Raw genomic sequence first — 15,945 nt, 5'->3', positions numbered from 1 at the left:
TTTTTTTTTACTGCATAGCAATTGGAAGTGTTTGAGGTTTCAAAAATTCATCCAAATCAAACTTAAAAAATAAATTTGATTCAATTTGATTTGAATTTTCATTTAAACTAAAATCCAAACCAAATCAAATCAATATTACAGTTTAGTTTGATTCAATTTTTATGATTTTTAATAAAACATTATTTCATTAAAATTTATATATATTTTTTCATATTTTAAATAAAATTATATTAAAAATTGTTAATAACAATCTACAAAACTTATTAATATGTTAAATCTTCTATAATAAAAAATTGTAAAATTTCATTTATTTTAAACTAAATATCTTAAAAAAATCATATGCATTATATAAGTTTCGTATTCATAACATTACAAAATATTTTATGAAACTCAAATGATACTCACAAAAATATATAACAATAAAATAATATAAATGTTAGTATAAATATTATGATTTTATTTAGTTTGAATCGATTTTAAAAATACAAATCACAAACTGAACTGAACCAATTAATTTTAAAAAAATCATCTAAATAAATAAAAAAATTGATTTTAGTTTGATTTTTTTATTTTTTGAGTGATTTTTTATTTTTATTTTGAATGATTTGAATTTAAAACCCGTGTGCAATCATTTATTAGATGATACCGATCTAGGCTTGTGCATGTTTTAGAAAGTAATTAAGCATTGTGGATGACTGGATGCACTCTCCAGTTTATTGTAGTATGTGATTTGCTTTTCATATTTAATATTTTTTTTATACATATGAACATTAAAAGCGAGCTAAACTTACAACCTAAGAAAATAAGTTCCTAAAGCATCTGCTGCAAGAGACAGCCCCAAGGAAGTGGGACAATTCTATTTTATATTTTTGCTATTTAACATTTAAAATTTGAAATGTGCCAATACTGTTTTTTCTTAGTAACATTAGTTTCACTATTAAATCAAACATTAAAGGTATCAACAAGCCGTTGAATATTCGATTCCTTTAAATAGATAAAGACGTTGCCCCTTCCAATAATATAATTAAAAAAAAGTTCAAATATTAAAGACGTTGCCCCTTCTTACTGAGATCCACCATATACAAGGTAATACATGATGTTTGCGCAATATAAAAACTATTTTTTAAAATTTTAAAATTGTTGCTACATATGACAGACAACTCTTTTGTGATAGTTAAATCATCCTCTTCGTGATAAAATTCAACTTTAATATACTTTCCCTATAAATTTTTACTGTATTATTGAATCATAGTTAAAGAATTTGATTTTTTCATATAAAAAAATTAATAGTGACACCTAAACTTCTAAAAAAAGTGTTTTTAATTTTGAACAAAACCATAAATTAACATATTAACGTCAACGTTCTGTTAATCATTACTAACAGAGACTTACAAATTACAATTATTCTTGAAATCCTTGATTTTATTTGCATTGTACAGTTTGAACAAATGAATGTTGTTTACGCAATGCCCAACAGTGGTAGCCTTGTACAAACAAGAAATATGTACGTGTGAATAAGAAAAGAAATAGTGAAATACTTGAATTTATATAATTTTGTACTCCCTAAATACAGAACCACGGAGAAGGGGGGAAATATTGAACCTTTAGAACTTGGTAAATCAAGAAAAGACTATCTAATTGAAATCATCAACAGTGAGCCAATCATTTGACTCATCTTCTGAATCCTTACCCTTTACACGGATAACCTTCTTCCTGCCATCACTCTCAGAACTTTTACGCAGCCGAACCCAGTCACTAGTAGCACCTTCAGGTGATGAACCCCTGATGTCATGTGCCTCCCTATAGCCTGATAATTTGTCAGAGCTATAACTCCTATCATCATCTAGATCACTGAATGAGACGTCCTCTTCCTGTTGAAGTTTTGTACAGGAAGCCAATGAACTAGCATCAATATCTGTATCTCCCAACCATTTTTCAGAGCTAATCGTGTCATCAACTTCTAAACCCTCTACTGCATTTGTAACCTCAGTCAGTATCTGGTTTTGTTCAGATGAGATACTTTCTCTTTCAGAGTCCTCCCTACCCTCTTGATATGTATCCACAGTCCTTGGTTTTTCAGGTTCTCCGGCTTGCAAATTTTTCCTCTCTCCTAGTTTCTGAAGAAGCACATCTCTTGCTTCAACAATCTAACCAAAAAGATAAACGAAAAACATGCATGATATAGCAGATTAAAACACTGTTGCCACCAAAATATGTACACATAGAGTACAAGAGATTATTATCTATAAGTAGTTTATCTTCAATCACATAATTGTTGGGAGCAGTAGACCAGACAATCTGAAAAAGTGAAAATACTTCATAGATCCAAATCATGTGGAGAGAATGCTATAAAAAAGAGAAACAAAGATAAAAACAAACACTAAAACTACTGAAGAACTTCTGGCCATAAGAAACTCTTGGGTAGACACAAACCCAACACATTATTCTTAGGCATAACCAATAAGAATTTTACAACTAATAAAATAAAAAAAAATCAGAATATCAAGTAAAACTAAATTTGATAACCTTTCTGTTTTATTTTATAATCTTCTTCCTAATTTTTTTGCTAAATTGCATTGAAATTGAAATATATAAAGGATTATAATTCAAATTTAGAAAATATAATTTAAATTTCAAAATAATATATTCTGGTGGTGTAAACTTGTAGAGTATTTTATTTTAAATAATAACTTTATTAATGCAAATAAAACATGTTGTTTTTAAGCGATCGTAAGACTTTGTTGCCGTTGAATTTATAATTTTAATTTTTAGTATACAATTTTAATTAGGATTGATAAATATTACTGTAATATTAATATTCAATGTATTCATAAAAGAAAGACATATTCAGTTTATACAATTTATCAAAAGTTTAAAATTAAAATCAAACTATAGTTATAATTAATAATTTTTAAAAAGAAACATCATAAATAAAAAGTTAAAATTAAGAAAAAAAATCCTCAATGTGAAGTTACATTCTATTTAAGGTGTAGCGTATTTTAGTTTTGAACTTTTTGTTTATAATTTTTCTTTTTAAAAATTATTAATGAATTATAATTATAAATAGAATAAAACCCTGCTCCACTTTTTGAACCTGCTGCTATACATATTTTTTTTATTCGTTTCTGCATCTCATGTACTTCATAAAATCAAATTTCCATGAAAAGTTTTCGACTTACCTTCGACATTAATAGAAAACATGAATATTATATATTAATTTTTCTTTAAAATTTTTTTTATTTCAATTTATTTTCACTATAATTTATTTATTTAAATTAGGTGTTTAATTGTTTCTATGATTTAAATTATGCAATCTTTTATAATGTTGTTTGTGTACGTGATTAAACTTTTTCTTATCATAAAAAAGAAAACATTACTAATATACTTTATAAAATATTTTTGGCATATTTTTATATTGGTAAAATTTTATTATAAAGAACAAAATTTTGTAGGTTTTATTTTCTTATTTAAGAAATTTCGTTCATAATCTGTATCTTTGATTTAGCAAAAAATTAGGAAGAAGATTAAAAAAAACAGAAAGAGTATCAAATTTAATTTTACTTGACATTCTGATTTTTTATTTATTTTATTTTATTAGTTGTAAAAATTTATCGGTTGTGCCTAAAAATGATGTGTTAAGAGTTTTTCATTGATTTTATAGGATCTGATTTAGGGAAAACTTAATCTCCTCTAATGATGTGTAATTATTACTATCCGTCTATATAAAGTATAAAAAAGCATCTTGCTGTGTACTCAGACACATGGTTTTCACTCAACTTCCCTTTGTTTCTCTTATTTTAGGGATAACCAGACCATGCTGAGACTGGCAGTACATGGGCTGCTATTCACTCGAGCAACATATACCATACAAGCTGCATTAAAGAATAGGGCATAGGGAACTAGAGGATGAGGAATGGGAACACTTCAATTAAGCATATAGAAATAGTGTCAAGTATAACCTGTACTAGTGCTATGTATTTCTTGGGTAGAACGAATTTTTACTACCAATGAGTACTATAGATGTTCAGCATGCAATAATTTGTTTTTGGTTCTGTATGCCTAAAAACAAAAACAGCAGATAACACATTCCATAGAGTATATCGACTAAATCTGATTAGCATGAACGAATAAGACTCACATAGATACAACTGCATTAACATAAGGAGAAAACTTATATACAATACCTTAGGAGCTGTTTTTACTGTTCTCTGATCAGAATTGAAGTTTTACCTTGGTAATCCGCAAAATCTTTTAATGCAGATTTTATAATGTAGATTACTGAGGTAAAACTCCAATTCTGATTGGAGACCTGTATAAACAGTACCTAAAGTATTGTATCTAAGTTTTGTCCTTAGCGTAAAAGGAATTTAACACATACTTGGCCATGCTAATCAAGTGAATCAATTGAGAATAAGACAATATAGGATAAGCATGGCTTGCCTTGGGAGTTGATAGGCGCTCAAAATCATGCTGATTTAGTCTTGGAAGTATTAACAAAAAATAGATCATCCAAAACTTTTCCACATTCATGTAACTGCAAAGATTCAGCCTTAGTGCGATGAATTCAGGTACCAGTTGTTCTATAGCCAATGCATGTTCTCTCTGAGAATTGGACATGCTAAAATCTGCTGCAACAAATCAAATTTCAGTATTAAATCTCAATATATACTCAGGTAGAATAAAAATAAAGGAAAACTGTTGTTTTGGTTTCTTGGACTCATGCTATCTAAAAATAAAAATTCAAAACCACTTTTATTCAAAGAACATTTGCTTGAGAATCAAACAAGAGATATGCTCAGCAGGACACAAGCACTTTGGACTTTATATTGGTTGGAAGTGTGAACTAGTTTAATACAGGATTAATTTCTTCAATATCAGAAATGCTGAAGGAGCACTGCAGCAGTTGTTCGTTGAACTTACCCCCAATATAATTCTAAGAGGTTAGTTCCCAAGAATTACAATATTAGAAGTCAAAATGGCATGCAACTCGGATGTCATACCCCTAATATTCACTAAATAAACTGCACATTATTATATAGCAGCGACAGTTTTATAGTAAACATGATCATACCACACAAAATATTTAAATAAGCAAAAGTTAGAATTTTCCATGATATATGACAGTATGAGTGGGATGAAACTTCCATTATTTCTAAAAATTGTTAGAACCTTGCACATTAACCTTGTTACTTGTGAGCTTATCAGCTAAATAACAAATAGATCCATTGCCAAGTATAATGAAGAAAATGCCCCCCAAAAAAAATGATCAATTATAGTCACCTCTTTTACACTGCATCGGTAATGCACACTTCTTAAAAAAATATTAATTACACAAATTACTATGCTAAATGACTTTCTTTGATAAAATTATACTTTTAAAAGAGTTCAAATGTTGTTGTGAATTCATTTAAGTATTTAACTGAGATAAAAAAAAAACAAGGGTATTATTGGGAAAACAATAATTAATACTCTTGACTTTCTGAAGTGACAAATATTTCAAGACAAATGAAAATACTCGGAGACATATAATATGAGAGGCAGAGGAAATAAAAATTATCTGAACTGACATCCCATTTATTCTTAGATAATAGATAGTCTTTGAATTGACTGTAAGCTCATTTCATACACCATGATTATGCCAAGCATAATAAAAGTTTAACAGCCCTGGAAATTTAATCCACTCTATACTTACTTAAGGGGGTTTCCTTTCCTCGACTAAACTTAACCAAGAAAAATGTGATGGACAGCAAAGCTATGCATCCAAGACCAACTCATTGGATCTTTCTTTCATGTATAAAGAAAATAGTAGATACTTTTTGAGTATGAAAAAGTTTAGGAACAGGTCAGAGGTTGTCCCATACAATGGTCAAGGCCGCCATTAGCCTTAACAAAAGCTTACAGGCAGATATACTTACAAATGACCTACCAACAGTGAGGACTACATATAAGTCTAACAGTAGGAATTGAATCCAAAACCTTTTTGTTGGAACTGCTTGATCCTGGCAATTTAGCCAAACGTTATTGGCAGAGATTTTTCAACAATGGAATTCACATCCAAACATAGCTAGCTATTACTCCATACTCTAGAAGCATGACCACTGGCATTGATCATTGTCAGTAGTTTAAATTATCAAAATTCTTTTTGTACAAAGCAATTATACATTCAGTATAAATGCTGAAAGAGGCATCGCTGCCAGCGGCAGAGAAAATGTACATAGAATTTTATGTGTCCTGCATTCCTACCAGCTTGGCAAGAGACAGTACTTTCCAGCAGAGCATTATAAACTACGCATCCATTACAATCCCTATATCTCTACTCAATTTAACTTACGCAGGATTTGTATTTATTTATGAAATCAAATCACACAAAAGCATGAGCTATACCAATTTTAGCCACTGACAATTTCATTTTTCTGTTGCGCACTGTGCATGAATTAGTTAGGAAGGCAATTATTAAGCTTAGAAAAACGACCACGAAACTCATGAGATTTAGCCAATTAGCCAGAGAGGCACCACCGCAGAACGTCTGAGAACACGATTAAATTAAGAGTACAAGCGCACAATTAACTCAAGCAATTACAAACTTTATCATAATCACTAGTCAGATTATACAGATAGTATTCAATTGAGAAAACAGAGAATCATAATCAACACAAATAACAAATAAGACATATGATTATCGAAGCAAACTTCAAGTACCGTTATGGAGCGGCAAGGGGAATTCGGTCCAACACTGAGGCCGCGCAGAAATCTCCTTCACAAAACGAACAATATCTTTCGTGGTTCCAGGCACCGCGTCGTCATCGTTGCTCCGTTGTTGATCAGGCTCCAACTGCAACAACTGAGAAGCGAACTTGGAGATTCCGGTGACGGCTTTGTTCGAGGAAATGCGCGAGAGAGAGTTCTTGAAGCTTCCGCCGATCTCCACGAGATCGTTCCGGATTCCGGTCAGAGCTTGCAAGGAGGAGGAATCGCCGGCGGAGGCGGAGGAAGAAGAAGAAGAAGAAGAAGAAGAAGAAGAAGAAGAAGAAGAAGAGGAAGACGACGGCGGCGGAGCGAGGAAGTTGGCGACGCCGCGGAAAATATGCGATATGTCGTCCTTGACGCCGTGGCGATCTGCGGCGGCTTGCGGCGGCGAAGACGAGTGGATAACGGTGCAGTCGTGGAGATTAGAAGATTCTGGGTCGGGGTGGTTGGACTTGAAGAGCCAAGACATTTTTCTTTTTAATTTCTATTATTTATCGGAATAAAGTATTTTTGTGTTTTTTTTTTCTGGTGCTAAATGATGTATTGTGGTGTGGAGCAGGCAGCTATGGGGATTGATAGGACTCAATTAGGAAGAGAACATGATGGCCACTTAGCTAAGCTTTCTGTGTTTCTGTTTCATCTGCAGTTGAGAGAGAGAGAATTTGACTCTAAAGATGAACTGTTCTAGTGATGCCATAATGGATTTTCAACATTAAAAAAGAAAGTAATTAAATCATTAAATATGTCTAAAAATGAAATAAATTTTTAATTATACTCTAATAGTAACTAACATGAGAAAGAAGGTAACACACATAAAGAGAGAATGGAATATCTAAAGAGACACTCATCTTTTCATTAATTGAATTGAGTGAGAAGAATAGGTGAAAGTTGCATAAAAAATAGGCTTCATTAATAATAAAATGTTTGAGAATAATATAAATGAAAATTAAAAAATCATTATTAATAAATAATTGGTAACTTATAAATAAGATTAAATTTTTTTTTTACTTTGATAATGTTTATTGGTGTTGTTACCTAATTACTTAGTGTGATAATGAAACTTTTTTGGTATGATTAAAAATATTTTGGGGTTATTAGTTCGAGTAAGAGCAATGTTAGTACTACATTCTTGCATTCTTTTTAATTAATTAAAAAAACTACAAAATTAAGAAAAAAATTACAAAAAATGCTAGAAACACATTTTTCAATAATATTTAATTATTATAAATTTAATTATAATATAATTTATATATTTAAAAGTATTTATTTATTAGAAATTATAAAACTTAGTTGTATAAAATAAATATTTATTATGAACAATACACAAACTAAAATATTAGTGATTGATAATTTTTCTAAAAATATTAAAATTTGAATTAAAAATAAAGATGAAAAGAATACATATTAAAATAAGAAACCAAAACAAATGTATTCTTTATATAAATTAGAATAATTATCTTGAACTAAATGTGTTTAAGAATTATTTTTCTTTTAAAATAATTTTAAGATTTTTTTTATCTCTTTTATATTTTATTTTATTTATTTATTTCATATTTATTTATGAATTTAATTCCAATATTATATATCTAAAAAATAATCTTTCATCACAATATGAATTATTCACTGTAAATCTAATATATAATTTATATATTTAGATGATTTATTTATTATAAATGTTAGTAATATTTAATAAAAAAATGTTAGTAATATATCAATTAAAATACTAGTTTTTAAACTACTCTAATGTGTATAATATTTTTTCCAACAATTTATAGGTTTAATTGTACTTTTTATCTCCAACTTTTTAATTTGACATATTTTATTCTCAACTTTTAAGAATCTTACAAATTTAACCTCCCTTATTTTATTATCAACATAATTACACTTTTTACTTATAACTTATTATTTTTTGGATAATTATTACTCCTAATTTTTTTTTTGACAAAATTTACCTCTAACTTTTGTGCTTAATAAGATTCTTAAAAGTTTGCATAAATGCACCAAATTAAAAAATTGAGAATAAAATTTACCAAAAATAAAAAATAAAAAATACAATTAAGTCTAATTTATATAAAAAAAGATTATGAAAAAAAGAGATATATACGTAAAAGATTTTAATCTAAAAAATTTATGAATTGCTTGCCAATGTAAAACTCTGTATAGCAATTAAACTGAGATTATAAATTGAGATTACATAAATGAGAATCTGTAAAATGAGCTTGAGGTAATTAATAGTTAGCGATACCGTAAATCCGAATGCACGTATGTATGCCTAGGGCGTAAATGTCTTTCGTGTTGACCGCATAACTGCAATGCTTTTTCACTTGTTTGAGTTTGACCTAATGCGTAACCTTCAGTCCTTCTTCCTTCACCCCCTCAGGCCTCAACCTCATGATTGTCACATACCATTGTTGATTTTTTATTTATTTATGGGCTACACTACACGCCACCATTCACATCGAGTTTTTATAGCAATCACAATCACTTGTATCAGAAGCGTTTTACATAAGACCTTACTTGAAACATACATAATCTTCCCGTGCACTCTAAACCAATGAAATTAATACTATCTTTTACAAATTTCTAATTATTTCACTTTAATTTTATGTTAAAAACTAATGCCGTTGTCATATAAGATTATAATTTCGTAGCCTTAAGAGGATCCAAACAATCACATGAACAAAAATCACCAGCTGGATACCATACCTTGCAAACACAAAAATTTTGTTCAGGAAAATAGGTTTCCTATTTCGATTTTTCATATAATTGCTAACTTTAAGAGCTAAAATTACTAGCATGTGAAAAGTGACGGCAAGTACATTTATATACGATTTTGTGAAACATGGTTTCTGATGATTAACTCTTAATTAAGGGATCTAGCAAATAGCAAGTAACATTTAATTTATGGACTCCTTTGGTGCCAATTAGTCCCTTCCACTTTAACTTAACACCAAAAAAATCCACCATTGGTTTTGCAGACAGTTTTAAGTTTTAAGTATGGGCTAAAGGCTTATCATCATTAATTTAAATTAAGATGTTTAATAAACATATCTATTTCAAATCGATGGTAGGTAAGCAAACCATCATTATCTCACGTTAAAAAGCTAAATATGGTATAACAGCTACGTCCTATGATTACCGCGTTACCATATCGAGAAACCAATGGAGTTGTCAAGACCAATGTATGGTCACACCGGAAAAGACTGTGTAGCTGTGTTAAACTGTTAAACCATGCGACACTAATCACTCTATTGATTAAGTTTAAGTTTTTTTTTTCTCTTTTATTCAAACATTATTTCTTTATCTATTGATTTCCCCAATACTTGGAACATAGTGAGAAAGAAAAACAAAACGGCGCACAAAGAAACCTGAAATTTTATACGGCTAATGTATCTTCTTCAATTCCAAAGGAGTGTCCGCTTAAGAAAAAGAGATGAAATTTACTACGAAAACACAATTTATACCTTAATTAGTTTCAAACAAATAAGGAAAAATATTGCTAGTTCACAACTTCTATGGGTATTAGTTCACCCATCGAGAAGAGAAAAATGAGTATAATAAATTAAATACTTGCACAAACGTCTTACAGAAGTAACACATTACACATGGGAATGAAGAAAAAAAGTGTTCCTCAAACCAAAATGAGTCATTTATTAGACTTGACGTGTTTTCATTGAACAAATTGTATAACAATCACATAATGAATATAGTTCCCACCATATACAGGAAATAGCAACTGAGAACAATATAGTCCAATATATCAAGAACAAATTTTCTGCTAAAGCGTTGAAGTAGTCTCAACTAGGGGCAAATGAAACTAAGTGGTTTGAATCAGAGCTCATTATCAATTTACCTTGTACATAAAAAATCATATAATCAAAACCCTCCCTCTGTGCTAATTATTCAAAAAGAATTTCACTCTAGCTAACTATGGCACACACCCAACGTATGATACAAGTCTATTCTTTCTTAATGTTTCCCAATCTCGGAATCGAAAGCTTAGAGTAATCAGAGTATCCATTTCTTTTTTACCTTGAGCTTATTAAGGATTTGTTTTCCACAGGAAATGCCTAGATGAGACCTGTATATGGATTGTATGATTGAACAGGCATACCTGAGCCATAGGGATGGACAGCGGCGGCTCCATAAGGATTTCCAAAAGGATTTACAGATTGTTGTTGGGGGGGCATCATCATTTGTTGTTGTTGTTGATGTTGAAACATGAAAGTTTGCTGTTGGTTGGACATGGCAGCCATCTGAACAGAAGGTGGAGCGGCAACTGTATTAGAGGCAAAAAACGGATCGTGCATTGTCGGTTGCATCATGTTTCCCCCTGGTGCTGGCTCCCATGGATTATAGCTGACATTTTGGTTGTTTCTTCTGAGTGCATCATCGTATAGGCTGTCTAGTGTAAGCTTGTCCAAACCTCCAGCCTGATTACCAAGCAGGTCACCACCACTCATTATTAGAAAAGCAAAAACGTGTGTTCATGCAAGGAGTTTTTGTCATTGTTTATGCTGAGATGCATTACATGTTGAGAGACAGATTTCATTCACTAATCATGCGAGCTAACTAAACAGTCAATTTATTGTAGAAGTATACCAGTTTGCTAGCTGCAGTGGCAGTCTCGTTTGAACTAGGAGCAGTAACAAGTGCCAATTCCCATCCTGTAGTTCCATTTGCTTGATTTGAAGCAGCAGAAGGTTGTTGCTCAACAGCTGAAAACCATCATTAACAAGATAACATATAAATTGACCCCAAGACATATGCTTACATATATTCTAAATAGTAAAATATCAAATGTAGCATTTGAGTCTTAACTGCCAACAAAGTGCAGAAAAAGGAAAACAATGTGAGTATAATTCACATGATTAGCCACTAATTAAGAGATTTAGTCCTGATAATGTGAAACATCACACTTCTTGAAATGAAAACCAGTTTAGTCCAATTCTATGAACCAATTATTACTGTAAATTATTTCTAAAGGTTCACAAATGCTTTTACTCAATGTACTAAACAAAGTGGAGGAAAAGGAACAACAAATTACCAACGGGGACAATGGCTAAAGCCAATGCATTCTTCTCTTCCAACTCTGCAGCAGCAGGAACAGGATCCTCCAAATTCTAATTAGTAAGCCAACAGAAGAGAAATTTGTTAGTGCAGCTAAAGCAACATTGTTACAGATAAAGCATTACTAGTAGAACTAGTCAGCAATCTTGAATTATACCAAAATCAGGGCTAGAGAAAACACACAAAAAAAGAGTAATTACCAACAAATCAGGTGGTGGTTGTACTGGTGGTGCGTCCACTTTCACAGGTTCAGAAGGTGGAGGTGGAGAGGGTGAGGCTGAGGCTGAGGGTGGACGTTCCTCTTCCACTTCTGTTGTCTTTTTGTATTCAATAGCCAAAACTTCTTTGTTCTCAATAGCCTGCATTTAGTTAATATGAAAGCACTGGTTGGTAAAATATATTTATATGGCATATTAAGCCAACAATTCCATGGTTCCATTTGTGCCTTCTGTGTCAACTAGATGGGTATGAAGTAATACACTCGCTCTTTATGATTGCATCCTTAAAATAAAGCCACAGAGACCACCATAACAAAAAACATAGTTCTTCAATGTTCATACGTACCAGATCCTTGTGAACTATTGGTCCCTGGGGAGCATCTTTGACATACTCTTCCATGGCTTGCAGAAATGAGGAAGGGGGCTTCACATCATCAACTAATAAACTTAGTATATGTTTCCCAAAAGAACTATTGAAAAATCAAGCTAAATGTCTTTGACATAAACAAGCATGATATAAGATCCAACCAACCTGCTCAACTTTAATAAACTTCTCTCCCCGTCCAATGTCAAGATTACGGCATATTTCATAAAACTCTGACAGTCTCTCAGCCTGGATTCATGTAGAGAATCTTTAACATTACTGAATAGATGAAGTTAAGAATAGAAAAAGAAAACTACACCATAAGAGATACCTGGTGCCCAACCCTCCTGTATATATCAAGAGCTTTCAGAGCATCATGGCGTTGCATCTCAAAAAACTGTCACAATAGTCTCATAAATACATAGAAAGTTGAACATCAAGCCTCAAATCCATGAAGATAACCATATATACCTTATCAACCATATTGACTGTTCCATCACTAATAGCTTGATAAATTTTAATGCTTTCTGAAGCAACCTATAAACAATATGAAGTACATTCAGAAATGTGGTGGAGCAAAAACTACCAAAGAATATAGTATGGGGTTAAGTAATTGACCTACCATTGAGAGTGCTAACTGAATGACAAAGTTATTTACAGCTGCCCTGTGTGGCTGCACCACATAAAAGTTAAAACAAGTTGAACAATTACTATGCTGCCTGCCGAAGTAAAATTTGTTCATTAAATCAAACCCACAACCTGAAATGTTTGGGTAAAAATTCATCTATCTTGAACTATTTGGATCAAAAGCTTACCTGGCAACCAATAACCCGATTGAGAAGTTGCTGTAAAGCTGGCAACTGCTCTAACAGTTCTGCAGTATCCAAATCTTTGGTCCTCTGTGACAAAATTCACAAATGGCAGAGTTTCCTAATTTAGATTTATTTATGTAATAAGATAGCAATGACAAGTAAGGAAGGGCCTTCTAGTATCATATTATTACTGAACAATACTCGTTAATAGATACTATGCAGATAATTCAACTACTTATGTTGGAGTGAAAATCTTAATTTTAAAACAGTAAGTTAATGAAAATGATTAAAAAACAAGTACTTACAGGACGGTCTGCCTCAATGTCATACTTCAACACACGGAAACATTCCAGCCTCTCCTCCAAAAATAAGGCATAAGTGCGGACCCAGGCAGAATAATCCCATGCTGAGAAATAAAACAATGAACAACAACTACAAATTCAATAAGCATAATAACAAAAATGACAATAAAAACAATCGTGGAGAGAAAGACAGAGGCACCATTTGGACTGGAATCATCTTTAAAATGAGCCATGTTGAGCATATGACTTCTACTTCTCCCATAATTTATGAGTTCTTCATGAAATGTAGGATCCACTTCCCTTAGAGCACGGTGAATAACAATTAAAGTTTTCAAAGCAACCTAAAGGTAAAAAACTTGTCAATCAACCGAAATAGAATCATACAAGATAAGATGAACACAGATCACAAAGCTAATAAACCATATTTTGCACGAGATGTAATGCATAATACACATACCGCCCAGTTATGTGTCTTTGATAACCGCCTGGCAAGTGCGTGGATACAATAGGCAACATCAGCCCTGGGTCTTGTAGCTGAGATAGCTGAAAATATAGCTACAAGAGAGAGAGAGAGCATAGAAACACTTGGAATCAAAATCTTAACTTATCCAACAATTGTTCCTCCTACAATCTACAAACATGTAACAAATAGCAGAAACATAAAACAAGTAGTAGACAAACAATCATAAGGTGAGGGAGAAAACAAACCTCTTATATGTTTTTCCTTAGCCGGACGTTCAACATGATTTGTGGCTCTAACTATAGCAATGTCCAATTCCTGGAACACAATAATAAATAAACCCATTGAGAACAAACACAAAACACCTGATCCAGTGATCCCATATCCAACAGAGTCTATTCTAATACCTTGTAATCACTGTTGACCTTAGCCAACGAGACTGTTGTGGTGTCCTTAAGGGCTCCAAGTGCTTTTCTCAGACTCTTCTGTGTGCCACCAGACATCCTCTCCCTCACTCAACTACAAAATTCAAAAACATAAGATCCCATTTCCAACTAATCTGACATCAAACACCGTTCTCTTTATAAACATCTTGTCTATTTTATTTTATTTTTACAAAAAGAGAGAGAACAATAATTAATCAAGTGTAAGTAATGAATATATCTCTTTAAATACAACTCGATAACGCAGTTGTTATATTACTGAGCTCAGATCCAATCCAACTAAGGAAACAAGCCTCACCGACAACAAAATAACTCCCCCAAGCTCTGAATAACGTACACAGACAGACAATAACCGAACAAGCTTCTAAATTAAACAACGAAAATGAAGAAGAACTAAGACATAAGAACCAAACACGGCCTACAATTATTTTAAAACTAAAACTAGAAATAAAAGGAAGGCATTGTTGACAAAAAAAGGTGGGCTCACAGAATTTTCCAGCAAGCGAATCGAATAAAATTGAAGAAGAAGAAGAAGAAGAACCGCAAGTAGAGAAGTGGCTTCTCAGGCACAAAAGAAAAGGCACGATCTACGGTTAGAACAGGATTTCGCTGAAGCTGAAGAAGCTGAATTGAAGAGAGAGAAAGAGTGTTGTTGTTTGCCTGAGACCAGAGAGAGAAAGAAAAGTCGACAGACAATATAGGCTTGGTTTGGTTGGTGGTCGTCGTCGTCTCTGATATTTTTTAATTTTATTTATTATTATTATTGGTATTGGAACAAAGAAAAACAACGAGTCCAACAAAAAATTAAGAATTAGTTGTAGCATATTTTCGCTTAATCTTGGTGGTGTCAGAAAATACGGTATTGTAAGAAGTTGTACTGCTCCGTGGTTAAATTGGGATTTGATCCCCTGCTTTTGTCTCTACCTTCTCTATTCTTGGTCTCTTCTGCCACCTCACCCCTTTCAACTTTCAACCATCGCCCTGCTGTTTCACACTTCAAGACGCATCATATATAAGTAGTATTATTTTAAAGATTCTTTTAATTATTTATTTTATTTTTATTTATAATATTCATATTTAAAATGCTGTATGTTTCTTTTAATTAGACTCAATCTATAATCATCATTGTATTAATTATTTTTAAACTATAAATACTCCTTCTAAAGAAAATAATATATTGATAAATTATTAAAAGAGAAATAAGTATTAATGACAATTATAATTTTAAAAAAATTATAAATTTAAGATAATTTTATTGTTATCAAATAAATTAATTATTTTTCTTAATTTTTATGAATTAGATAATTAAATTTTATATATAAAAACAAAGGAACTAATTTACATTATTTAAAAAATTGATTAATTTAGTTAGTAACATTAAATTTGTTAAAAAAATTATTAATTTTTCAAAAATATCCTTAAAATTATTGAGACTCATCATCTTATTATTTTCACTTAATTACTCTCTACCTAATTAATGATTACATGTTAATATTATTCTTCCATCCTTACAAGAGAAAGAATGTATT

At 31.4% G+C, this 15,945-nt stretch overlaps 2 protein-coding genes across 4 annotated transcripts; both read right to left on the bottom strand.

Annotated features, from left to right (window-relative positions):
* Nucleotides 1-1,395: 1,395 nt before the first annotated feature.
* On the bottom strand, nucleotides 1,396-7,457 carry LOC114391833. 2 transcript variants are annotated; one of them, XM_028352817.1, is made up of 3 exons: nucleotides 6,700-7,457; nucleotides 4,441-4,628; nucleotides 1,396-2,147 (listed from the first exon to the last, which is right to left on the bottom strand). In XM_028352817.1, the coding sequence occupies exons 1-3, from the start codon at nucleotides 7,214-7,216 to the stop codon at nucleotides 1,635-1,637; spliced, it is 1,218 nt and encodes a 405-aa protein (XP_028208618.1). In that variant the 5' UTR covers nucleotides 7,217-7,457; the 3' UTR covers nucleotides 1,396-1,634. The 2 variants fall into 2 exon arrangements, with proteins under 2 accessions (XP_028208618.1, XP_028208619.1); XM_028352818.1 differs by having other exon boundaries at nucleotides 4,441-4,625; nucleotides 6,700-7,456.
* A 2,902-nt stretch (nucleotides 7,458-10,359) lies between these two features.
* LOC114393421 (putative clathrin assembly protein At5g35200) lies at nucleotides 10,360-15,107 on the bottom strand. 2 transcript variants are annotated; one of them, XM_028354774.1, is made up of 16 exons: nucleotides 14,904-15,107; nucleotides 14,381-14,492; nucleotides 14,222-14,291; nucleotides 13,971-14,068; nucleotides 13,713-13,854; nucleotides 13,517-13,617; nucleotides 13,215-13,298; nucleotides 13,022-13,072; nucleotides 12,871-12,936; nucleotides 12,731-12,796; nucleotides 12,568-12,648; nucleotides 12,382-12,459; nucleotides 12,018-12,176; nucleotides 11,795-11,870; nucleotides 11,350-11,465; nucleotides 10,360-11,180 (listed from the first exon to the last, which is right to left on the bottom strand). In XM_028354774.1, exons 2-16 carry the CDS (start codon nucleotides 14,474-14,476, stop codon nucleotides 10,818-10,820), a joined length of 1,647 nt encoding a protein of 548 aa, XP_028210575.1. In that variant the 5' UTR covers nucleotides 14,477-14,492; nucleotides 14,904-15,107; the 3' UTR covers nucleotides 10,360-10,817. The 2 variants fall into 2 exon arrangements, with proteins under 2 accessions (XP_028210575.1, XP_028210576.1); XM_028354775.1 differs by having other exon boundaries at nucleotides 14,958-15,107.
* Between the last annotated feature and the right edge of the window lie 838 nt (nucleotides 15,108-15,945).

Source organism: Glycine soja, chromosome 17 (genome assembly GCF_004193775.1).
Source record: "Glycine soja cultivar W05 chromosome 17, ASM419377v2, whole genome shotgun sequence".
Taxonomy (NCBI): Eukaryota; Viridiplantae; Streptophyta; class Magnoliopsida; order Fabales; family Fabaceae; genus Glycine; species Glycine soja.
This window is presented reverse-complemented; position numbering and strand designations above follow the sequence as displayed.